This window comes from Aptenodytes patagonicus, chromosome 7 (genome assembly GCF_965638725.1).
Source record: "Aptenodytes patagonicus chromosome 7, bAptPat1.pri.cur, whole genome shotgun sequence".
NCBI classification, from domain to species: domain Eukaryota; kingdom Metazoa; phylum Chordata; class Aves; order Sphenisciformes; family Spheniscidae; genus Aptenodytes; species Aptenodytes patagonicus.
Window position 1 is genome coordinate 67,883,577 of NC_134955.1, and position 24,685 is coordinate 67,908,261.

The 24,685-nt window shown below is 39.9% G+C and overlaps 1 protein-coding gene and 1 long non-coding RNA gene across 2 annotated transcripts in view; one reads left to right on the forward strand and one right to left on the reverse strand.

Moving 5' to 3' along the window:
- Positions 1 to 496: 496 nt before the first annotated feature.
- ARID4A (AT-rich interaction domain 4A) overlaps positions 497 to 24,685 on the reverse strand; it is a 54,716-nt gene continuing 30,527 nt past the window's right edge. Inside the window, exons 12-24 of the mRNA XM_076345674.1 lie at positions 22,761 to 22,833; positions 18,944 to 19,038; positions 18,699 to 18,796; positions 16,532 to 16,760; positions 13,142 to 13,392; positions 11,025 to 11,222; positions 9,709 to 9,793; positions 9,331 to 9,532; positions 7,015 to 8,145; positions 6,717 to 6,821; positions 3,183 to 3,398; positions 2,810 to 2,956; positions 497 to 2,321 (exon numbers count right to left, since the gene is read on the reverse strand). Of these exons, the coding sequence (XP_076201789.1) occupies positions 2,218 to 2,321; positions 2,810 to 2,956; positions 3,183 to 3,398; positions 6,717 to 6,821; positions 7,015 to 8,145; positions 9,331 to 9,532; positions 9,709 to 9,793; positions 11,025 to 11,222; positions 13,142 to 13,392; positions 16,532 to 16,760; positions 18,699 to 18,796; positions 18,944 to 19,038; positions 22,761 to 22,833 (2,934 nt within the window). The 3' untranslated portion in view covers positions 497 to 2,217. The remainder of the gene's footprint in view (positions 2,322 to 2,809; positions 2,957 to 3,182; positions 3,399 to 6,716; positions 6,822 to 7,014; positions 8,146 to 9,330; positions 9,533 to 9,708; positions 9,794 to 11,024; positions 11,223 to 13,141; positions 13,393 to 16,531; positions 16,761 to 18,698; positions 18,797 to 18,943; positions 19,039 to 22,760; positions 22,834 to 24,685) is intronic.
- LOC143163799 (uncharacterized) lies at positions 943 to 2,808 on the forward strand. The gene is made up of 2 exons (XR_012995965.1): positions 943 to 1,257; positions 2,170 to 2,808. It is a non-coding gene; the product is annotated as an uncharacterized LOC143163799 (long non-coding RNA).

Below are 24,685 nucleotides of genomic sequence, written 5' to 3' on the forward strand. Positions count from 1 at the left end.
ATCTGTTAGAATGGGTTTCCGTGTTTCATGGAACCATACCTGCAGTCTTCCATGCAATATGTTAAACATTCCTAAGAGAGAAGGAGAAGCAGTCAGTGTACACGCTGTGAACATCTGTCCTGAACAACAGACAGTTCAGAGCTCACCCGTCACCTGTGCACGCTGAGTGTGCGCATATGCCTGTTTAAGGTCTCACACAGTTTGTAGACAGAGGTTAGATGTCCGCATAAGATGTAATTAATCCTATTATTTCACCAAATTTAAAATTTACTTCTGCAACTATTAAACATGGAAGATAATCTGAGAAAATGTGACCCATGTTATTTCCTTTTAAACGAGTATTGCTTTTTATTCATAGCTATTATAAGATTAACAGTAGAAGTTAGCTCTGAAAAAAGTCTTTACAACAATTTATGGAGATTAATTTTCCTATTTAGGTAAGTCCAGACATTTACAAGAACAATCACTTAAATAAAAATAGAATATAAAGCCTATGTTTAAAACATGGCCTTTATTGACGCTGTCTAGTGAGCTCCATATTTATCTTACATTGAAATAGTTCTGCTTTGCTTAAGAAAAGACAGAAAAAGTGCATTTACAAGAGTACTTTTTCTTTAATTTTCTGTGAAAATGGAAGGAATTGGAATCACAAGTTGACAAATGTTGTAAAATGAAATTTCAGGAAACATCAATTTTAGTAATGCTACGCCATCACTAGTGTTTCGTTCTGACTTTCTGCCGTGTGAACCAGAATATCCTGATATACAGTCTAGAGCATCTATGTTATTACTCTACAGCATATTAAACACAGAAAAAGGGGTTAAGAACCCCTTTCAATGTACAAACATGAATAAAAAAATTGATAAAAAAATCACTTTTATACATAATGTATATGCAAACTGTTTTAAATACATGGTTTTGGAAGAGTTATTTACAAACTGTATCTGTCTGTGGGACAATCCACAGACAAAGCATACACAGTTGCTTTACTTTATTGTTGCATCTCAACTTTGGGAGATATAAATTCATTCGGCAGTACAGCAAACATAAGACCTTGTGACAAAGTATCTTAAGGGCAACCCAATAAATTTTGTTCCTCAAAACAACGTAAGTACTAGGACTGCCAAAGTTTCCAAATAAAGTCATAGTTTAATCCAGATGCCCGCTTACAGATCTACGTTGCGGAGGGTACGTAGACAGACCCATTTGAAATACAGGCATGGCTACTGGATAAAACCTCCTTAAGAGCCGTAACTGGTAAGTGTGTTTTATCGAAAGAGTGAACTAACCTAGAGTTTTTTTTCCAATTTTATTAATATTTTAAAAAATACATAAAAATACAACATCCAATGTCTGAATAAATATATTTAACAAGTTGCAAGATACCTTATTTTACACAAAAATTTCAGCTTTAGAAATCTTGTTAAATAACTTCATTGTTGTTATATATTTCATTTTTCGTCTTTTTGTAACAAAATAAAAACTCTGAAATTACATAGAAAAAAGACAAAATATTTTTGTCAAGGGATAAGATAGTCCACTGAAAACCTATTCACAATTCCACTGTAAACATTAATAAACATTAAAATATTTGCATAATTGTGTGCTCAAAAATCCTATAAAAAGTGGAAGACTTATTACAACTGTAGTTTTCAGTCAACTACACTTCCTTTCACAATTTATTTTGTCCCATTTACACCTTTAAAACTGGGCACACTGCTGAACACATACTTTGGCAGTTCTGTATAGCAAGTGCTTCCACAAAGAGGAACTACTCACCAAGGGTTAACGTACAGCTCGGTGAAAGTGCAGCAGTTACTCAATTCTTTTTGATAATACTCTGATGTCTGCTTGGTGCACTTGCTTTTCTAAGATCTCCCTAGAACACCTGAACGCTTCATTGGACATAACTTTTCAAATTTGATAAGTGCCCTTTCTCTGCATTAACAAAAAACAAACCAAAACAAAACAGAAACAAACACAATGACAAGCATGTCACATTGTGCCTACAAACCTTCAGTTACCAACGAGCTTAATTTCTCTGAACAGTAAATTAAACAAAAGAAGAGGGTAGGAGGGGAGAACAGGTACAGTCCAGCAGTGGAAGTGTGTACAGAATATACTTGGCAATGTCAAACCAGTTGAGTGCTTTCTGTGGTTGAATTTCAGGATTTATGTCCATGGCAGCAAGTTGCTGGCAAGGCAGAGAAATGTGTATCACCTGCATTCTACAGCAAGCACGTTTTGTGGAGGAGAAGATGATGATGGACTCATTCCAGTGTCTGATGAAGCAGATGACATGGATGCTCCTGTATGCGACACTGAACATATAGAACAACAGATCAGCATCAGATTATCAAAGTACATGTCAGAATGAAGGTTTCCTTGGTTATATTAGGTTGTTTAAAAGACCTCAAAGAAGTGGCACGATCACAAAAAAATGATATAGATTTTTTGTCAATCGCTTTCACTGCTATGTTCCCATAAACTGGGTAACCTTCCCCTTTCTGCATCACACACCAATTGAAAAGATGAATCAGATGAGTCATTACACTGACTGAAAACTCAGACCGAGCTTGCACTAGGAAGTCCAAGTTTCTAATATGCAGTTATAAAATAGTCAGTGAATGTTTTTGTTAGGTTCGAGTTCTGAAAAGCCACAAATGTTCTTTCTAAATATGTATACACACGAACAGATGATAACACGTTTTTTTTCAAAAATAGTCAATTAAACCCAAGTTGCTTTGAGTTCTGTATTTTCAAGAAAATTAACTTCTCATTAGAAGCATAAAGCAAATCTGAAAATTACCTTCTCTGTCTTTCTTTTTTAATCGTTTTCTCCTCCTGTCTATGGTTGCTACTTCTGACTTCAAGGACATGTAGTATTTTCGTATTTCTTGTAGTTTTTCTTGTAAGAAGGAGATCCTTTCAGTGCTGCTCATATTGTCTAGTTCATCTTAAAAGTGGGAAGAAAAGAAAAAATAGCTTCATCAAGGTGATTTTAAACAAATGAATGCAATTCTGAAGAGTATACAAGGTGCAGCATGAAAGATAACACGCTTCCATAACTACACCATAAAAAGCCTATGCCTACTTTAGAATCCCCAAATTTGCACATTTTTCTTTCAGAACAAGATTTCTTGTAAATTCCCTCTAATCAAGTCAACTTAAAGAATTCTTACTGAGCTGAAAACTCCATTTATATACTCTAGGCGAAGCATTCTGGTGGTGGTGTTTCTCTCTGTGTTTATCCTTCTCTCCATCTTTGATGTGAGGTGAAATCACTCTTGCCGGTGATCGAGAAATCTTCTGTGGTTTGGATGCATTTATGTGTTTTACAGGAGTACATTTACTTGAACTGTCCAGGACAGGAAGGTCTTCACTGTCACTACTTTGTCCTGCAGTAAGAGAAATGTATTTGGACTTCAGAAAAAAAACCCCTCAACCTTGACATTTTTAAAATTGTAAGTATAGGCAGAAAAAATTATTAAGAAAAAACTGCTCCTTCTTGTTCAGATCATCCCAGAATGCACACAAGGAAGAACCGTATCAGATTCAATGTATAACCTTACCAGACACAACACGCACTGAACTCTCAAATGTACTGGTCATTAGAATCACAGAACCATAGAATGGTTTGGGTTGGAAGGGACCTTAAAGATCATCTAGTTCCAACCCCCCCCACCATGGGCAGGGACACCTTCCACTGGACCAGGTTGCTCAAAGCCCTGTCCAACCTGGCCTTGAAAACACTTCCAATGATGGGGCATCCACAACTTCTCTGGGCAACCTGTTCCAGTGCCTCACCACCCTCATAGCGAAGAACTTCTTCCTTATATCTAATCTAAATCTACCCTCTTTCACTTGAAAGCCATTACCCCTTGTCCTGTCACTACATGCCCTGGTAAAAAGTCCCTCTCCTGCTTTCTCGTAGGCCCCCCTCAGGTACTAGGAAGGCTGCAGTAAGGTCTCCCCGGAGCCTTCTCTTCTCCAGGCTGAACAACCCCAACTCTCTCAGCCTGTCTTCACAGGAGAGGTGCTCCAGCCCTCTGATCATCTGCGTGGCCCTCCTCTGGACCCGCTCCAACACGTCCTTGTTCTTCTATGTTGGGGGCCCCAGAGCCGGGCGCAGTACTGCAGGTGGGGTCTCACCAGAGCAGAGTAGAGGGGCAGAATTACCTCCCTCGACCTGCTGGCCACGCTGCTTTGGATGCAGCCCAGGATACGATTGGCCTTCTGGGCTGCCAGCACATATTGCCAGCTCACGCTGAGCTTCCCATCAGCCAGCATCCCCAAGTCCTTCTCCTCAGGGCTGCTCTCAGTCCATTCTCCGCCCAGCCTGTATTTGTGCTTGGGACACACGTGCAGGACCTTTCACTTGGCCTTGTTGAACTTCATGAGGTTTGCACAGGCCCACCTCTCTCAAGCCTGTCAAGGTCCCTCTGGATGGTATCCCTTCCCTCCAGCGTGTCGACAGCACCACACAGCTTGGTGTCGTTGGCAAACTTGCTGAGGGTGCACTCAATCCCGCTGTCCCTGTCACCAACAAAGATGCTAAACAGCGCTGGTCCCAATACTGACCCCTGAGGAACGCCACTCATCACTGGTCTCCATTTGGACATTGAGCTGTTGACCACAACTCTCTGAGTGCGACCATCCAGCCAATTCCTTATCCACCAAGTGGTCCATCTGTCAAATCCACGTCTTTCCAATTTAGAGACAAGGATGTCGTGCGGGACAGTGTCAAATGCTTTGCACAAGTCCAGATAGATGACGTCAGTTGCTCTTTCCTTATCCACCAATGCTGTAACCCTGTATAGAAGGCCACTAAATTTGTCAGGCACAATTTGCCCTTGGTGAAGCCATGCTGGCTGTCTCGAACCACCTCCCTGTCCTCCATGTGCCTTAGCATAGCTTCCAGGAGCATCTGCTCCATGATCTTGCCAGGCACAGAGGTGAGACTGACTGGCCTGTAGTTTCCCGGGTCTTCCTTTTTCCCCTTTTTAAAAATGGGGGTTATGTTTCCCCTTTTCCAGTCAGTGGGAACTTCCCCGGACTGCCACGACTTCTCAAATACGATGGATAGTGGCTTAGCAACTTCATCTGCCAGCTCCTTCAGGACCCGCGGATGGATCTCATTGGGTCCCATGGACTCGTGCACCTTCAGGTGCCTTAGATGGTCTCAAACCTAATGTTCTCCCACAGTAGGTGGCTCTTCATTCTCCCAGTCCCTGCCTTTGCCTTCTGTGGCTTGGGTGGTGAGGGTCAAGCACTTGCCGGTGAAGACCAAGGCAAAAAAGTCTTTGAGTACCTCCACCTTCTCCATATCCCAGGTAACCAGGTCTCCTGTTTTGTTCCGGAGAGGGCCCACGTTTTCCCTTGCCTTCCTTTTATCCCCAATGTACCTATAGAATCTTTTCTTGTTGCCCTTGACGTCCCTGGCCAGATTTAATTCCATCAGGGCTTTAGCTTTCCTAACCTGGTCCCTGGCTGCTTGGACAATTTCTCTGTAATTCTCCCAGGCTACCTGTCCTTGCTTCCACCCTCTCTAGGCTTCCTTTTTGTGTCTGAGTTTGTCCAGGAGCTCCTTGTTCATCCATGCAGGCCTCCTGGCGTTTTTGCCTGACTTCCTCTTTGTTGGGATGCATCGCTCCTGAGCTTGGAGGAGGTGATCCTTGAATATTACCCAGCTTTCCTGGGCCCCTCTTCCCTCCAGGGCTTAATGCAGGAGAAGTCAAGGGCTGACTAGGCCTTCAGTTAAAAAGCGATAGTCAAATTTTTTTACAGAAGCAATAAAGCAGCTTATTAAAATAAGATTAGAGCACTGATAAACTATCTTAAGTCATATACTTTGGCGTTCTAATATAAAGCAGACACTAGAATCCTTCTTTTAAATATCAAAACTGTATTAATATAGGTAGGTAGCACATGACTGTATATATTTACCAAATTGCTTTACACATCTAAAGGAACAGTTCTGAAACATGATTAAAAGCATAAAAGCTTTAACATGTAACAGAAAATGTTAAGCTGATATATGCAAATATCTTAGATTCCCCACAATCATTGCAAAGTTTTACACAGGCATATTAAATATGCCTGAATATGGTATGTCAGATAATTAATATTTTAGTTTGATATTTAAAAGTTATAACAATGCTGCCACAGGGCCTAAATATATTGACTCATTCAAAACAATGATCACCAAAGATGAGCTACAGAAACACAAAAATCCAGATTTCTATAGCAAGTTATAAAATAGTCACATACTTGAGATAAAAACACACAAGGTTTCTTTTGCTGAAAAGTTATTCTTTAGCATCAAACATTTTTTTCGTACTTCATAAATGCACTTTTTACCATGAGAAAGAGATGTTTCTATTCAGAACAAGCTCCCCTCTCCCAAATTCATAACCAACCCAATATATAAAAATCAGCATAATGGTAAATGTTTAGTAACTGCTAATATACACAGTTATTAAAAGTTTTTCCTAACGAAGTAATTAAAAATAGCCAAGAGATTTCCCAGCAACACTGCTACCACAGAGCTGGTAAGTTCTCTCCAGTTAACAGCCAATAATCATGACGAATAATAATGAAAAACCCTGACAAGGAAGTCCCATCCAACAGAAATAATGGGTAACTGAGAACAGCGAGCCCTTATACATGTTCATAGGACAGCATAACCTTCCCCCTCTCCCCCTCCAGGAATGTACCTGTTCCGTTCTTTTCATTTTTGGCTGCAGCACTTGTTCGCTTTGGAGTACGCTTTTGTTTTTTTGCCAGTGTTCCACTATTGCTATCACTGGGTCTTTTTTGACCTAAATGCGAAGAATAAGAAAAGACAAGACACCTCAAATACTTCTGCTATTAACAAGCTCTTTTTATAAGCAACAAAGAAATTTAAAACCAGAAGACAAAACAAACCAGTAAATTTTAGCAAAGTAACACCAGACTTAAGATGACTTCAGAAATCATTACAGCAGAGAATGACTTTTCACGGGAAGTGCTCACCTTTCTCTCCAATCTCTCTTTCTTGCACGGCTATGCTACAATTGCTTGACGTAGTACTGGCTTCAAATCCATTAGCAGACTCGCTTTCACAGAGACCTTCTTGAGACTCTTCTGCCACACTGTCGACTTCAATAGTCATGTCACTTTCACTCTTGATACTGCGCGATTCATCCTGGCTAAGAGTAAGAGGTGAAGCCACTGATAAGCTCGACTGGACAGCAGGGGGTAAGGCAGATGGATTTGAATTTGAAGCATTAGGGTCTGGCTTTTCCGATACTGCGTCTTCACTACTGCTCTTCTCCTTTTCATCCAAGTCATCCAAGTCTACTTCATGGCAGAGCAAAGTTTCAGGACCAATCTGAGGCATTGCATCATCCTCATCTTTTAAGGGAACGTTCTCATTTTCTTCAGATGGACGTTCGAAGTTCTCATTCCTCAGGTCTTGACCGTGCTGAACCGATTCTGCCACTAGGGATGGCATTTCCTCATTTTCAGTTCTGAGGGACTCTTCAGCATTCAGCCCTCTACATTCCTCTGCTCCAGTACATTCATTGGTCCTCTCTTCCGATACAATATTTGGCACTTCCATCTCACTCTCTCGTCGATTTCTCTTCTCAGGTGATGCCTGTTCCAAAGTTTTCCTTTTCAAAAGCTTCTTATCTTTTGTAGAAGGTTCTGTTTCACTTTCAGTAGTGCTGGAAATCTCTTTACAGTCCAAGGAAGACATGTCTAATCTTTCAGGTTCTGGAAGAGATTCATTTGCCACCTCTTCCTGGCTTCCTGGTGAAATCTTTGCATTCTCTAAACAGGAATCTTTTGTCTTGCTCCTTCTCCCTTTTCCTTTAGGTGATTTTTCAGCCTCTCTTTTGATTTCTTCTATTTGTTCTGTTTTATTTCCGAAAATCTGAACAATTTGCTCACTTTCTTCAACTTCCAGTTTCAGTGTTTCTAACGGCTGTACTTGAGTCCTGTCATTTTCTTTCAACGCATAAGGAATCTTTGGATTTTCTTCATCTAGTTTCTCATCATGTAGTTTTTCACTTTTTTCCAGTTCTGAAGTTTCTGGAGAAAATTCTTCATTCAAATTCTTTTCAGATGATTCATCTGCTTCACTGTCAGATGAGCCAGAGTCTGCAAAAAATTTTAAAAAAGAAGGAAACAGCACCCTAAATCATCAATTTCAGCACAATTTCTTTTTTCAACCACACAAACACTTTTTGCCAGTAATCTATGGTATTAGCATCAGTTTACAACAAACAATTTCAAACTTAAAAATTCTGCATTATTCAACACGCTTATTACAGTTCTTATTTTTACTCAAAACTCTTATGAAACTATAATAGTAGTAGAACTTCTACTATTTCCCAAATAAGCCAATATAAACAAATTACAGTTTATAGTAGCAAAAATACTTTTACAGATTCCCATGATCTACCTGGGGATAATGCCTCCTGCACCTGACATTGCAAAACCAAAAACCAAGCCTCCTCCCCTCCATGCACCCCCAAACAGAAAAAAAAAAACCTTCCACACCACAATACGGACATTTCATTGCTAAACTATTGTACGAATCACGCACCATATACAGAACAAGCATTGTTACGTTACCAGAAGATTATTCAGGGACCTGTACTAAAAGGAGACAGTGATTTCACTTCAGTTCTTGTTCACAGAGGCTCAGAAATAACAAAAATATTGCTGTCCTTTGTATATAATTAACAGCTCTGCTGGATGATGTAGTACTGAGGTTGAGGACTTAATTACCACAATAAAGTCTATCATTGTAGACTAGATTTGGTCTGTTCAAGATTAAGACTGAAAGGCTCTGGCTAAAGAATATGGGATGACTTGCACAGTCATTTCCATGCCATAGCTCTTCTGTGAGCAAACTGTGCTCCTCAGCAGTGTCAGCTCAACTACTTCCTCAATAAAATTCACGGAGGGGATGGGGACAACGGGGACGGGGACGGAAAAAAAAAAAAGTAAAAAATAAAAATCAAACCTCTTTTGAAAAAACCTTCAAAAGCATACACAGGACTGAGATCACTCACTGTTTGATCCTCTATCAGAATCAAACATTCCTGAGCTACATCTCATCCGCCTGCGAGGTGTTACTAAAATGAAAAGTATTAATTTTTATAGAGTAAAATCTGTGCCAAAAATTTGTTTTGTTATATTGCTTGAACACTGACTGGTTAAGTAGGACTTCAAAGCTGCTGACAGCACTGTGTTCGCTGAAGTTGTCATATTAATGCACCACATTACATCACTGTTCACATGCACTGCCATGCCAGAACACGAGTGCACCAGATGTACCTTCTGTTCCATTTGGTAATGGTGAGGAATCTGACAAGGTGTTCCGTGCACTTCTGGCTCCTGATTTACCTTCACTATTAGGTGTTTTGGATAAACTGCAAGCTGTGTTTGATGGAAGAGTAGATTTCAGAGGTGGTCGCCCACGCTTTGATTTTTGTTTCTCCTCATCCTTCTTCTCATCCTTTTCACTGTCGTCTTTATTCTGACGGGGGAAAAAAAGAATTTTTATCAATGTTTTACTGCTGATCATCAAACCTTTTCTCCTTTTGCTCTACACTTCTGTTAAAAAACTAGACTGCGGACTGAATGACTTTTAAAAAAAAAGGAACAGTGATAGTAAGTATTGTACCACAAGAAACTTATTGAAATAACCATTACTTTTGTTTTTTTCTTCTGTTTTCTCTTTGGTCCTCCTTTGTCCACAGGCCAGATAATCCGATCAGCTTTGACCCATTCATCATATCTAAAAGTAAATAACAGCATACTGTTATTACTACATATAAAGAAGTTGTTTGCAATATGAGGCCTAAAAGACTGCATTACAGAAAATATTAAGGAGAGGTAGGAAAGCAGAGCAATATATTTACAAACACATGCAGTATCTGGCATTAGAAGGATGAATTACATTTTTAACCCATAAAAAAATTTACGGGACAGGGGAATGGAGGTGAAAACTTCCCTGTCTCTCGCTAGCAAAGCACTGGAAGTCAGGGGACTCCGTCAGCTATAAAGCTTGTCAATTATTTCACACGATATACAGAAGTCAGTTTTCACCACACCATGTGCCAACAGTAAAACAGCCCTTTTTTTTTTTTTTTAAAAGGAGAAGTTTTTAAAATTATAGCAACAGACTGTATGAGATTCTGAAAAGCACAGATATACTACTAGTGCTCCTCAAAATCTCCTGTTATTAATAAGATAAAGGGACACATGTAAGTATTTGGGGATACCTCCAACACACATAAACTTAATGTAGCCACATAAAGAAATTTGCTTAGTTTACTTAGAAAAATATGGATTTGGCACATCTCAAGTTATATACCAGAAGCATGGTATTTTAAAAAAAATATCATTTTGGTGATATTTTTGTTTATATAGATAATCACAATGCTCTTAACAACAAGAACAAAAAAGCCACTTCTACAGCAGTATTGAATATAAAGCATGGCTACCAAGAGAAGCATTTGATTAATTTTTTTCTGTAGTTCTTTGTTGCTTAGCCCTCTCCTACCCTCTCTACACGTAACAACCGTTTGTTATAATCACAGTTAACACTGAATACAAGAATAAATTTTGTTGCCAAAATTTCAGTGCTTGATACTCTTAATCGTAGATGTCTTCACTGTTATCAATAACTCCCTTTAAATAGCAGTCTGATGCTGGTAACACTAGCTGACACAATAAATTACAGGGATACTCTTGTGAGGAGTGAGGATTACTCACTTTAAGCAGGATGGAAACTTGGAAACATACAAGTTAAGTATATTCTGAGATTTCAGTGCAATAGTGTCATACCATGAACAAAACAACTAAGATTGAAAAATATAATAGAGTCAGATCCTGTTATCATGTTGATAATTCAATTCAGAGCCAAGTCACTAACTATCTTTCTCTTTTTTTCTCAAAAACAAAAATTCTTTTGCAAATAATCCTTTTAACAAACAAAGAAATGAAAGGCAATTTGTTCTCCTCACCTTACATTCCAACCATAGTAATGAACTAAATACAAAACCTCTCCATCATCAATTTCTGTGCTTTTAATACTGGCTTCATAAATTTTCTGAGTCTTTCCACGTCCATATTTTACTTTCACTTTGGTTCCAGTCAGGCAGGGTTCTGCATCCTCCTCATCCTCTTCACCTTCTGATTCTCCTTTGTTCTCAATTTCCTCCCTGCAGTAAAGTGTATTTGAAATGCCCACTAATTAATGACAATCAAAGTTTTAACATTTAACTACTGTAGCCAAGCTACTACAAAAGAAAAAGGCTGCAACAAAAATTTTTCTCGTTTTCTGCATCCTGCACTGCCTCCGAAACTAGCTTGGACACAGCTTTTTAAGTCAAAAACAGGACTTACACAGAACAGGGGTAAGTGCCAAAAATATCCAGGAAAAAAAATATTATATTCTAAACACAATTTATTAGGTGTACAACTACCTCAAAGCTTAAAGACTTTTTTGTTTAAATGAACATTTGGGTAATACAAAAAGAAGAATAAGTTAACTCAGTGTTTGGCTCCTAAATAAGACAGGAAGGACTAACTTCAGTTTTTAAAATATACTTGATTTTGACTAACTATGTTAAAAAAAAAATATTCTCTCTTCTACAGTTTGCTCAATAGGCTAGAGTTTACTACCAGCACATAGTAAGTCTGAATTGCCATCACAGTGATCCTCTCATGCATACAAACACCACCCCATTGAAAAAGAAGTTGACCACAACAGTGTTTAACCAAGATTAAAAGTGTCTACACAGCTCTTATTAGCTATATTTACCTCTTATTAGCTATATCTAATATTTAAACATTCTACTTAAACATATTTTCAAGACTTACAATCTAACCTATTTTTACCTATACTTCTCCTTTCCCTATTTTTAGGGTGAATTTAGCATAATGTAAAAGTTAAACCACAAAAAGTCACCAAGAAAGAAAATACTGAAAAAGGCTCTGGGTTTGCTTTTAATGAAATGTATTTGCTAGCCTTCAGTGAAAGATGAACTATCTTGTGGCAAACAATTAAAAGAAACAGGACAAGCACCATCCGCACCATTTAAAGAAAACTCTTTGATGCCTCAGTCATCGGACATACCTCTGCAACCTGCTGCACACCCACACTGTACCTTCATTTGAGGCATTTCTGCATGCTATGGTGCACTGCAAGATTGGTTTTTTTGGACTGCACAGTGACACTTTCTTGAAAATAACTGTGTATTGTTCCCACTCCTCAAAGCTCTTTGAATGAAAATATGCAAATACAGTCAGGCTTTATTCCGTATCAACTTGTGTCCACACCACTTAGCCACATGGACAAGAAAAACAAGGTAGGAAAGCCAGCTTAAACAGGTAAGACACTGCCCTTGACCACAGCCAAAGTTAGCTAAGAAGAGGTCTACTCTGGTAATATATTAGTCACATGCTCACAACTCGTTTGTAACCAGGACTATAAATCCAATTCAACTTGTCAAGCTTAGTCTCTGGATGCTCTTTTCCCTTTGCCCTTCCATGTCTCCATCCCTTCCTCTTCAACCTACCTCTAGGTTTCACTCAAACTCCCTCTTTCCTTCTCCTTTGCTTTATTAGCTGATACCCCTCCTGCCTGCCTACAGTACATCAAGTAACAATAAAAAAAGGCAAGCCGTAGGTTCACCAACCCTCACTAAACACTTAAGCAAAAGCACGGGAGAAGAAGGGCTCTCTTTTCCATTTCTATTTCAACTGCCCAGAACAGTCTGCCCAAACAGTTGCTCACCATCCATACAGCACCTGACATACTTATAGCCTGGTCTACTTGGTGTTTGTACGTACTAGTGTGATAAAACACCCACACAACCTTGGCAAGACCTTCCAAGAAAATGAAAGCGAAAAATACTGTCTCGCATCTACCAGAAAAAGACGCCTTCATAAAGTACAGTAGACTCTACAAGCTTGAAATAAAATTTTCCCTTTCCTGTCTGGCTGAGTGAATTAAGTCCCTGAATTCCACATTTTAGAAAGTGGCCAGACCTCTAATTCTGTGTATGCTTCTGCTTGGAGTGTGGCTCAATCACGACACAGACATACTCGTAAGAAAGTGATACAAGTTAACATTTACCTCTCCCTCTGCCGCTCTTCCTCTTCGTCTGACTCTTTATCAGAATCCTCCTGTTTTTTAATTTTTTTCTCTTTTTGCTTTGGTGTACTTTTTCTCCCTAGTGGAGTTTCATTTTCTTTCTTTTCTGCATTCTCAGGTGTTTCCTCTATATCTTTGTTTTCTTTGTTACTGTCTTTTAATTTGTCTTGTGTTTTATCCTCTTCACTATCTTTTCTAGCAGGGGTTGCATCACGGGCAAGTCTTCTTCGTCCCTAGAACAGAAATAAAATCTGTTTAATGACTCCTGCCAATTGTTCTCTGTATAGTCTCTCCAAATCTCAACTGAAAGTGAAACATACTATTCCTGTACAGAAGAAAGGTTGGAGATAACACCAAAAAGAAAAATATTCTAAAATCTTAAAGATCATACAATCATTTAGGTTGGAAAAGACCCTTAAGATCACCGAGTCCAACCGTTAACCTAACACTGCCAAGTCCACCACTAAACCATGTCCCTAAGCACCACATCTACGTGTCTTTTAAATACCTCCAGGGATGGGGACTCAACCACGTCCCTGGGCAGCCTGTTCCAATGCTTGACAACCCGTGCGGTGAAGAAATTTTTCCTAATATCCAATCTAAACCTCCCCTGGCACAACTTGAGGCCATTTCCTCTCGTCCTATCGCTTGTTACTTGGGGACAAGAGTCCGGCACCCACCTTGCCACAACCTCCTTTCCGGTAGCTGTAGAGAGCGATAAGGTCTCCCCTCAGCCTCCTCTTCTCCAGGCTAAACAACCCCAGTTCCCTCAGCCGCTCCTCAGAAGACTTGTGCTCTAGACCCTTCACCAGCTTCGTTGCCCTTCTCTGGACACGCTCCAGCACCTCCGTGTCTTTCCTGTAGTGAGGGGCCCAAAAACACTGAACACAGTGTTCGAGGTGCGGCCTCACCAGTGCTGAGTACAAAGGGACAATCACTTCCCTCGTCCTGCTGGCCACACTGGTTCTGATACAAGCCAGGATGCTGTTGGCCTTCTTGGCTTCCTGGGCACACTGCCGGCTCATATGCAGCCAGCTGTCGACCAACACCCCCAGGTCCTTTCCACCGGGCAGCTTCCCAGGCGCTCTTCCCCAAGGCTGTAGCGTTGCATGGGGTTGTTGTGACCCAAGTGCAGGACCCGGCACTTAGCCTTGCTGAACCTCATACAGTTGGCCTCGGCCCATCGATCCAGCCTCTCCAGGTCCCTCTGTAGGGCCTTCCTACCCTCGAGCAGATCAACACTCCCGCCCAACTTGGTGTCGTCTGCACACTTACTGAGGGTGCACTCGATCCCCTCGTCCAGATCACTGATAACGACATGAAACAGAACTGGCCCCAGTACTGAGCCCTGGGGAACACCACTTGTGACCCGCCGCCAACTGGATTTCACTCCATTCCCCACCACTCTTTGGGCCCCGCCATCCAGCCGGGTTTTTTACCCAGCAAAGAGTGCACCTGTCCAAGCCACGAGCAGCCCGTTTCTCCAGGAGAATGCTGTGGGAAACGGTGTCAAAGGCTTTACTAAAGTCTGGGTAGACAACATCCACAGCCTTTCCCTCATCCACTAAGCGGGTCACCTTGTCATAGAAGGAGATCAGGTTAGTCAAGTGGGACCTGCCTTTCATAAACCCATGCTGACTGGGCCTGATCACCCAGATACTAGCTTAAAGTCTTGTTATTGAGGAAAAAAAGGAAAATAAAGCCATTCTGCTTGGTTTGGAATAAAGAGGATGAGCTTCTGATTAACTTCCGGAAGATTTCAGGACATTCATTTGGACCTGTAAGGTCTGTTACCCTTATAGAAAGGGCCAAAAGTCCTTGTTCAACCACAGCAATAGCATTAATTAAAGTGCTCGTATAGAACTACTGAGAGAAGGAATCTCCCTTTCAGCATCTTCAATCCTGATAGCCACCTGTTGATTTCACAGAACATAAATTTGTCAGCTTTAAAAAAAAGTTTAAGTATCACATCTTTAAAAGGTACTGTGAGTAGCCAGGCAACTGCTGTCTGGGACTATCTACAACTGGTTCTTGGGATCTAGTACAGGTTTATCAGTTTACTATTAAAAGTCTCTTGGATAGGGTCATTGCTTTGCAATCAAAATATTTAAAATACATTACAAATGCAAGATTAATTATTTGGACACCATCCAAAGATGACAGTAATGAAGGCACTATAATAATTAAAATTCACAGCAGTATAACGGTAAATACTTTGGAACAATAATCATTCATAAATAGATAACTGGTGACTGGATTAATAAAGTAATAAAATACATAATCAATTAATATTTAAATATTAACAAAGTAACATAGATAGACAATGATAAAAAAGACAAAGAATTCTTCCATTCCTTTATCCTCTCACTAGTTATCTTCAAAAACAAACAAAAAAATAAACAAACTAACGGCAAATCTAGTGTCATGCCAGGAAGTTCATTAAGGCCGATACAGCTTGGAAAAACCACTTGCAGTTAGATAGAAATATAATACGTAATACAAATCTAAACTTATGTTTACACTATGTCTTTTCACCTATTAGTTTAAAGGCCACATACTTGCTTGAAAAGCTGGTTTGCAAGAAGTACGATAATAGAATTACATTTTGGTTGAACAGAATCCTTACAACTTGAACAATTTAAAAAGTAGCAATTCCTTGTCCTTCAGTAACCATGGTCTATTAAGGAACACAAAATGTCCTTTTAACAGAATTAACAGGAGCGCTACAGAGCACTAAGCCAGTCAGATTCAAATACCTTAAAAGTATTCTTGTATTCTCCATCAGGTTCGGTATCCACTAGCTGGTCTTATCTATGTAACTACTAATACAACCCTCACCTCTACAGCATTCAAAGACAAAGGAAGACAAAAACTAAGTGCTCCTCCCTCTACTTTTGTCTACGTACTGTAAAATTGCAGTGTTTTCTTTTATTAAAAGAAGAGATATTGTGATAAAATCAACTCGGAGAAATGGGTCTTTCTTTGATTCTTAAAGCTGCAGCAGTCCCTGTGGAAATTCTCACCCAAAACCAAGACTGTCCTGCTGAGTTTCACTGTTCTGATGATATACAGCTCTCAGTAGCTCTCAAAGCCATCCCTGAATCAAAACATGTCTGACACGCAACACAGCCTGAGAAAACCCCATGGATGGTTTAGAATATGAAGAAATAATCAAAATTGATTCTATTCACAGGTAGAACACAATTAAGTGTTAACACCAACTCTGCATTTGCAGAACCCTGTCCTACGCTTGTACAAGTACGCTAATTCAAACGTACAATCACTCCACAAGGGAAAACTCATTATGTAAACTGTTCACTATACAAAGGGGTTTTGTTAAGCACTAAACAGAAATCAGTTCAAACCACTTACCCTTGGGGATCTTAGTTCTATTTCTTCTTTTTCACTTTCACTGCTGGAATAATTTTCTTCTGCTTCTTTTTTAACTTCTGTTGGGGGCATTGTTTGTTCCTCTTTTAAACTTTCCTCCATTGGTTCCACGTGTTTCTGTATGTCTTCTACTACTTTTGGTTCATTGTGATGGATGGTCCTAAACTGAATGTTTGCAGAACGGCAGTACTCTTCAAAACCATAAAGATACCTATAGATACAAATAAAGTTTCATTCATATTTCATGTTTTATTTTCTATTTATTGAAGTGCATAAAACCTATTTTCCTGCTCATAGAAAAGCAAGAGGAGCAGTAACTTCAGGAAAAAAAAACAACACACAAAACAAACTCAAATAAACAAAAAATAAAAAGCCAGAGAAGATTTTGAAATAGAATCATAGAATCATAGAATCATTGAGGTTGGAAGAGACCTCTAAGATCATCGAGTCCAACCGTCAACCCAACACCACCAGGCCCACTAAACCATGTCCCTAAGCGCCTCATCTACACGTCTTTTAAATACCTCCAGGGATGGGGACTCAACCACTTCCCTGGGCAGCCTGTTCCAATGTTTCACCACTCTTTCAGTAAAGAAATTTTTCCTCATGTCCAATCTAAACCTCCCCTGCCGCAACTTGAGGCCATTTCCTCTCGTCCTATCGCTTGTTACTTCGGAGAAAAGACCAACACCCACCTCGCTACAACTTCCTTTCAGGTAGTTGTAGAGAGCGATGAGGTCTCCCCTCAGCCTCCTTTTCTCCAGGCTGAACAGTCCCAGTTCCCTCAGCCGCTCCTCATAAGACTTGTGCTCCAGACCCCTCACCAGCCAGTCAGTCAAATGGTGAGAAAGAATACACACAGGTGCTTCCCACAAATTTAACTTCATCCCCATCCAGTTAAGAATTCGTGACAGTAAAGCCTAAGAACATGTACACTGTTTTGCAAATGCACAATGACAGCTAAAATCAGCCTAGAAATAGAATATGGGCATACAAACAAGTTACCACATGGTAACAAATTGCCATGCATCAGCTTGTTCTCTGGTAACTGCCTGTGTGCACACTCTAATCCAGTTATAGGTGAGAGAAATATGAACTAGCTTATTCATCAAAGAATAAATATGCAAGTTACAACATACTATCATGTGTCCATACAACATAACTATTTCCACTCTAACAGCAACCTAGTACATATTTACCAATTACTTTTTATGATAAATACTCTTCTCTGTAAAATACAGACCTTAAATATGTGCCCAGTTCAAATCCCACTGAAGATAGTCTGAATATTTTCATCTTCATCAACATTAACATGAGTTGAGTCATTAGTCATCCCTATTCAACCAGCCAAATTTCCTTAGGTTCGAGTCAAGAGAACCTCATTCTTCCCTTTTACTCAAAAAGCCCAATTGTTTCTTGCCAAACTTCCAGGAGAATAAATAATAAAAATAATCTTTATTTAGAAAATGAGCTTGAAAAGTATAATTCCTAAAAGGTTTCCATTTCAAAAGTTAAAACACAACTGAAAACCAGGGGTCAGAATAAAAAGGTTTATGCATTGTTTTATTACAGCACTGATTTTACTACTCAATACTGTCACATCCACCCTAGCAATGTACATAGTTATGCCCTAAAGCCATTATTCTACAGATTCCACAAAGATGATATTTAAATACACAATCTGAAACATGTCTATCTCTATCAACATTTTTCGGGAAGTTAAAGAAACTGGTATAAAATTCTCCTCACCACATGCAGCATCTACAGACTTCAATGAGCATGCAACTGTGGACAGAGTCTGTTCTTGTTAATCACCATAAATTGCAAAGCTGAATTTGCCAAAGCTTTTTTTATAAATTTCATTGTTGTACTCTGAAATGGCATCATCACATGCTGAAAATGAATGCTTCTTGATAAGAAAATGAGTGGAATTCCAATGTATTAGAGCAACAGGAACTTAGGCAGCCCTGAGCACTCCCTCCTTTCCTCCACTGTTTCAATCCTCAGCACTGGAAAATGCTCAGAACTGCTCACTAACTGAAGAACGTCAATTACTCTTTCACTAAACTATCAAAAATTGCTTGAATATTGTACATGGTACTAAAAAAAAGGAAAAATGTTTTCACCATTATACAGTATGACAACTTACTTTCTATAAGCAGTTTTTACATTGTAGGAAGCAGCCGAGTTCAAAATAGGAATGCCAAGGTCCATATAAATTTGCTTCCATACAGCACCACTCTCAATCTTGGGGGGAAGAAAGAAAAAAGAAAAAAAGGAAGTTTTCAGGTTTTGTTAACCAAGAACATTAAGGAATGATATCTAACACAGCCACAAGTCATAGCCTTTAAGAATGAATAGGCGTATTTAGTTCAGGAAATATCCAACACTTACATTGTCACACCCACCCTGCTGATATACCAGTCTAAAAAGTTTGAAGAGATTAAGGTCCTTGTAGCCCAGAACAGGTGGTTTATTGATAGGAGTACCTAAATAAAACAAAACCAGAAATAAGAAGTTACCACAAAGAACAGCAAACTGCTTCTTCCATTCCTTTAGCACACATTTGATTACAAATGTCTTTCTACATTTTAAAATCTGCATTTAATAGTTCTAAGATATGTCACAAGTCAGTAGTTTCCAACCACCAATTAAGGCTTCACCCTCTTTTGAATTCATCACATATTTCTGGGTGGTTTATTAGCATACTGGCACCAGCCGCTTGATAACTATGATTTCTCGACCTCCTTTTCAGATTTGTGCAATAACCCCCATCCAATTGGCTGCATCCCACTGTTCCTCTCTTGAGAGGGGGGCAGCCAGAATTGCAGCAAGCTCTACAGAACGCCTGATGAATGCTGGAACATAGCAGTGTGCAAAGAGATTAACTCAAAACACTGTGGTCTGAAAGGAACGGGGAAGAAGCAGAAATGTTGGATTAGAGAAAGATACGCAGGCAAATAGTCAGAATGTGAAAAAGCACAAAGCCCTAACAAGACATGAATATTTGGGACAGTTCCAGGAAAAAGAAAGAACTCAAATTGGATGAGTGGCAATGATATAAAGAACAATAATTAATTGTAAAAGGAGAAACCAAAAGTGACTTGGGGCAAGTGGCTGCGTACGCAGACAGTATTCCTCTCAGCAAGGAAGAATATCAAAACTCTTCCCTGCTGCTTCTCATCTTCCTTCATCTTCATGCAATTATATTTGGAATCACGAAAATAATTTTATAGGACTTTGGAAATACTGTCACGATTACACAAATCAAAACATTTACACTGAGAGAACAGAATGTAGAACAAATCTGGCGGGAACAGAAATCTTGCTATAATCATAGAATGGTTTGGGTTGGAAGGGACCTTAAAGATCATCTAGTTCCAACCCCCCCCACCATGGGCAGGGACACCTTCCACTGGACCAGGTTGCTCAAAGCCCCGTCCAACCTGGCCTTGAAAACACTTCCAATGATGGGGCATCCACAACTTCTCTGGGCAACCTGTTCCAGTGCCTCACCACCCTCATAGCGAAGAACTTCTTCCTTATATCTAATCTAAATCTACCCTCTTTCACTTGAAAGCCATTACCCCTTGTCCTGTCACTACATGCCCTGGTAAAAAGTCCCTCTCCAGCTTTCTCGTAGGCCCCCCTCAGGTACTAGGAAGGCTGCAGTAAGGTCTCCCCGGCGCCTTCTCTTCTCCAGGCTGAACAACCCCAATTCTCTCAGCCTGTCTTCACAGGAGAGGTGCTCCAGCCCTCTGATCATCTGCGTGGCCCTCCTCTGGACCCGCTCCAACACGTCCTTGTTCTTCTATGTTGGGGGCCCCAGAGCCGGGCGCAGTACTGCAGGTGGGGTCTCACCAGAGCAGAGTAGAGGGGCAGAATTACCTCCCTCGACCTGCTGGCCACGCTGCTTTGGATGCAGCCCAGGATACGATTGGCCTTCTGGGCTGCCAGCACACATTGCCGGCTCATGCTGAGCTTCCCATCAGCCAGCATCCCCAAGTCCTTCTCCTCAGGGCTGCTCTCAGTCCATTCTCCGCCCAGCCTGTATTTGTGCTTGGGACACACGTGCGGGACCTTTCACTTGGCCTTGTTGAACTTCATGAGGTTTGCACAGGCCCACCTCTCAAGCCTGTCAAGGTCCCTCTGGATGGTATCCCTTCCCTCCAGCGTGTCGACAGCACCACACAGCTTGGTGTCGTTGGCAAACTTGCTGAGGGTGCACTCAATCCTGCTGTCCCTGTCACCAACAAAGATGCTAAACCGCGCCGGTCCCAATACTGACCCCTGAGGAATGCCACTCATCACTGGTCTCCACTTGGACATCGAGCTGCTGACCACAACTCTCTGAGTGCGACCATCCAGCCAATTCCTTATCCACCAAGTGGTCCATCTGTCAAATCCACGTCTCTCCAATTTAGAGACAAGGATGTCGTGCGGGACAGTGTCAAATGCTTTGCACAAGTCCAGATAAGGGCGGGGGGAGGGAAGTAGACAGGTAGGGGAAAGACCCAGTCCTGAAAAAGCCCTATACATTGCTCAACCGACATACTGGCTTAAAGAGTATTTTCTTGACTCAGTCTTCAAATTTGGGGCACAAATGCTTTCTTCTTTTGATTCTGCAAGTCCCTGACATGATCTCTACTTGGTTTGTAGTCTAAGAGTGCTTAAGAAATGGAGTGAGGAAGGAGGAAAACAGAAATGGGGGAAGAATCAGGCTACTAGAAAAGAAAGAAAAATTTGCATTAATCCAGTAGCATAGGGATTTTTTTCCCCCGACATAGCCTCTTACTCCCCCAAGGCAGGTTATTCTCCAGAAACACTGGTTACCCACAGGAGGCCTCAGAACTATATTGGATGAACTCCAGTATACTTTGCTATAATACATGATGCATTTCTAAACTGTGATAAGCACTGGCAATATTGAACAGACTTGGAACTGTTCTTTTTAATTCTGTCATCTAGAACACACCTCGTTAATAGGGATGCAGAGCCGCTTTTACAAAGGTAACTTGATTCCCCCCCTCCAATTTTAAAACCCAAGAAAATTTTGTACTTTAAAAGGGAAAAAAGGGGTAAATATTCAGACACTACATGCACATTACATTTTACTCTTCTTAGCTCTGGTCATTTCAAATTGAAATCAATCAACTTGCTGTACGATATGCTGCTACAGAAATATCATTCAGGTAACTTTTGTCAAGGAAAAAGCAAGGGAAAATAAAAAAGTAAAAAGTCAGTAGTTGCACTTGTAATCTACCTCCACCAATGCTACTGCAGGATTAACGCTTACAGTATTCAAATCAAAGTAGCAAGTTCATGAGTAAAATGAATAGAACAAATATACTCTAAAAGATAAAACTCTTTCCAGGCTCAAATACACTTTAAAAAAAAAAAAAAAAAAAGAGCGTGTGTGTGTGTGTGCAGCCAAGGAACAGAAAACCTTCCATTTCAGTGTCAGTCTCATCGCAACTGCAAATGTGAATGGCTTACGCGACAACAGTTCTCCCAAGTCAGCAGGTATATCATGCTTGCTATCTATACATAGCACGTGCACTTCCAATATATGTCTTATGCCAGGACTTTATTCCAATTTATAACAGTCTCACCTAATTCTGTAAAGACAGACATTTAAAATATGCTATTTTCTTGTTCTAGCTACTGGACAAAGTAGAATCTTTTAAGTTGTCTCTTCAGGTGAGTATCACTGCTACATCTGCGCACGATTAAGACAGTTCTGCAAGGAGACTTGAAGATGGCACATCTCCCATTCTCTGCTGGTTGAATTTCACCATCCATGAATAGCCTCCTCAGGTTCCAGCCTGAGATTAACAGCAGCAGAGTTCCCAGCCATGGCTGTCACAACAAGAAATCAACCAAGAGCTTATTTAACAGGGTTTGTTAACATAAAAAACATTTTGTGAAAGCAAAACAAAAACAATACACCTCAGGGAGGATTTCAGTTTCCTTTGTGCACTGTGCTTCAAAGTACTGGAAGCAGACCTGCCACATGTGAAAATGGGTAGAATTCTTTTTCCTTGTACCAGATTAGCTGTTATCCTTTTTCACCGACGTGAGAATACGCTCGTAATAACATCCATTACATTTAAAAGCAATTTTTAAAAGCCATTAAAAAAGTGGGCTAGATATTTTTTTAAAAAAGTATATATATTAAAAAAAAAAAAATTAAAAAAAATTTCAGTGTTACCTCTGTCTTCCATAAACTTGTAAAGCTGTTGGAGGAAGTTGTCCCTCTCTTCAGGATCAAGCTCTTCCTCAGGCTGTAAAAACAAAATGCAGTCATAATGAAAACATAAAATATGCAAAGTAACAATTTATTTGTACAAAAGTCTAACAGCAAGAACTAAACCCAAACCACTTCCCATTTGGCCCTGCACCCATATAATGGTGAAATATGCAGAAAACAAAATTTACTCTGGAGACTGAAGTGCGCACCTCAGGAGGGGAAAAACAAAATGCAGGTCAGGGAAAGCCTCAAACCATGACAGAAAGAATGTAAGTGTGACCCTCAAAATGAAAACACTAATATAGTTAATATATTGTTCTAGCACAAAAAAGTTGCTTGTTATTTACAAGACTGAAGCAGTTCACAGGAACTCTAGGTTTTTTTGGTTTGGTTTTTTTTTTTGTTTGTTTGGGGGATTTTTGTTTAACTCATCTTCCTTACCCCAACTATAGCTAAGGTTGCAGAACAATTTTTTCTCCAACCATTCCTGTTTTTGATGCTCCAGACACTATTCGTTTTGTGATTAAGCTCCCATGCTTGATTTCAGCTCATATTTGGAAACACTTTTACAGTCACTTCCACAATTCCCTGAACACATATTTCCATAATTTATTATTATAAACTCCTTAGTTTTATCTTCCCAACTTAAATCCTCAAGGACATAAACACTTATGAACTTTATGGTAAGCAGTCCACAGTGCGAAATAAAGATTTTATTTTATTCAGGTGGAAACCATGAAAATAAAGTACATTTATTACAGGGAGGAAAATAATTCCTACATATCTACATATAATTCATGGGATTCTGAGATGCTAGCAGAGACCGGTGCGGCAGGGGGGGGGAATAAATCTTTCCCCTGCAACGCTTTACGCATGTCGCTTTCTTCCTGCCAGCCTGGCAATCATAGGGATTGCTGGTAAGGCAGTTTGCACAAGGAAGACTGCAGCTGTCTTGAAGGAAAGACGTACAGTACGTGTCAAAAAATCTTATCACTACATTATTAAAAATAACAGAAAAGTCACAAGCAGTTCCAGAAGGAAACCAGAATAGCAATTTCAGCTTCAGTCATCTCTGCATTTTGTAAACTTTAAGCTTCAAGGCAGGAAGATAGGCAGTGAAATGTAAATGTATATGCTACTGCCTTGTTAACCAGAAAGCAATCTGCCCAGCATCAGAATGAATTTCAGCCCTGCCTGCTTCAGTGAATTCTGAGCTTCAAAGCCCAACAGGGATCACCTACAATCAGGCAGAGACAGTATCTGTTTCTTATTTTCTTATTTTTTCTTGGGAAATAATTTGAGGAAATTAAATGAATAATCACAACACTGTACAGCATCAGTTACCATTTGCTCATACTGCATATTATAGGGATTGTATAAAGAGAAACAGTTATCTATAGAATTATTATGTTCTTCCAGGTTAACAAATGAATTATTGCTATAGAAACCACAGCTTTTTTCTCTCCATCTAGATTGCAAACCAACTTCAAGATCGAGAAATTTCTACCCTCTACTGTAATGTTTACCGATTAAAGGCAATACGACTCAAACTATGCAAACAAAACATATCTAAATAACAGTAAACATTCAGAAATATTTCTGAATAGTTGAATTCAAACCATGTCTTTTATGTGGGCATAATGCCAAATGAGAACTGTAGGTCAGAACAGCAGAAATGTAGGTTAGAAATAGCACTCTTGCAGACAGAATGTTAACCATTTCACTGATGCCAAGTATTTTCAGCTGAAGAAAAGCAAAAAGGAAAGATGAAAAGCTTTTATGTACTTAGAGGACGGGGGCAGAAAACCTGACTGCAATATTCATCCACCTGTGAGAGACATCCTGAACCCTGTACCTACACTTCTCTCTGCTGATGGTACATGAGC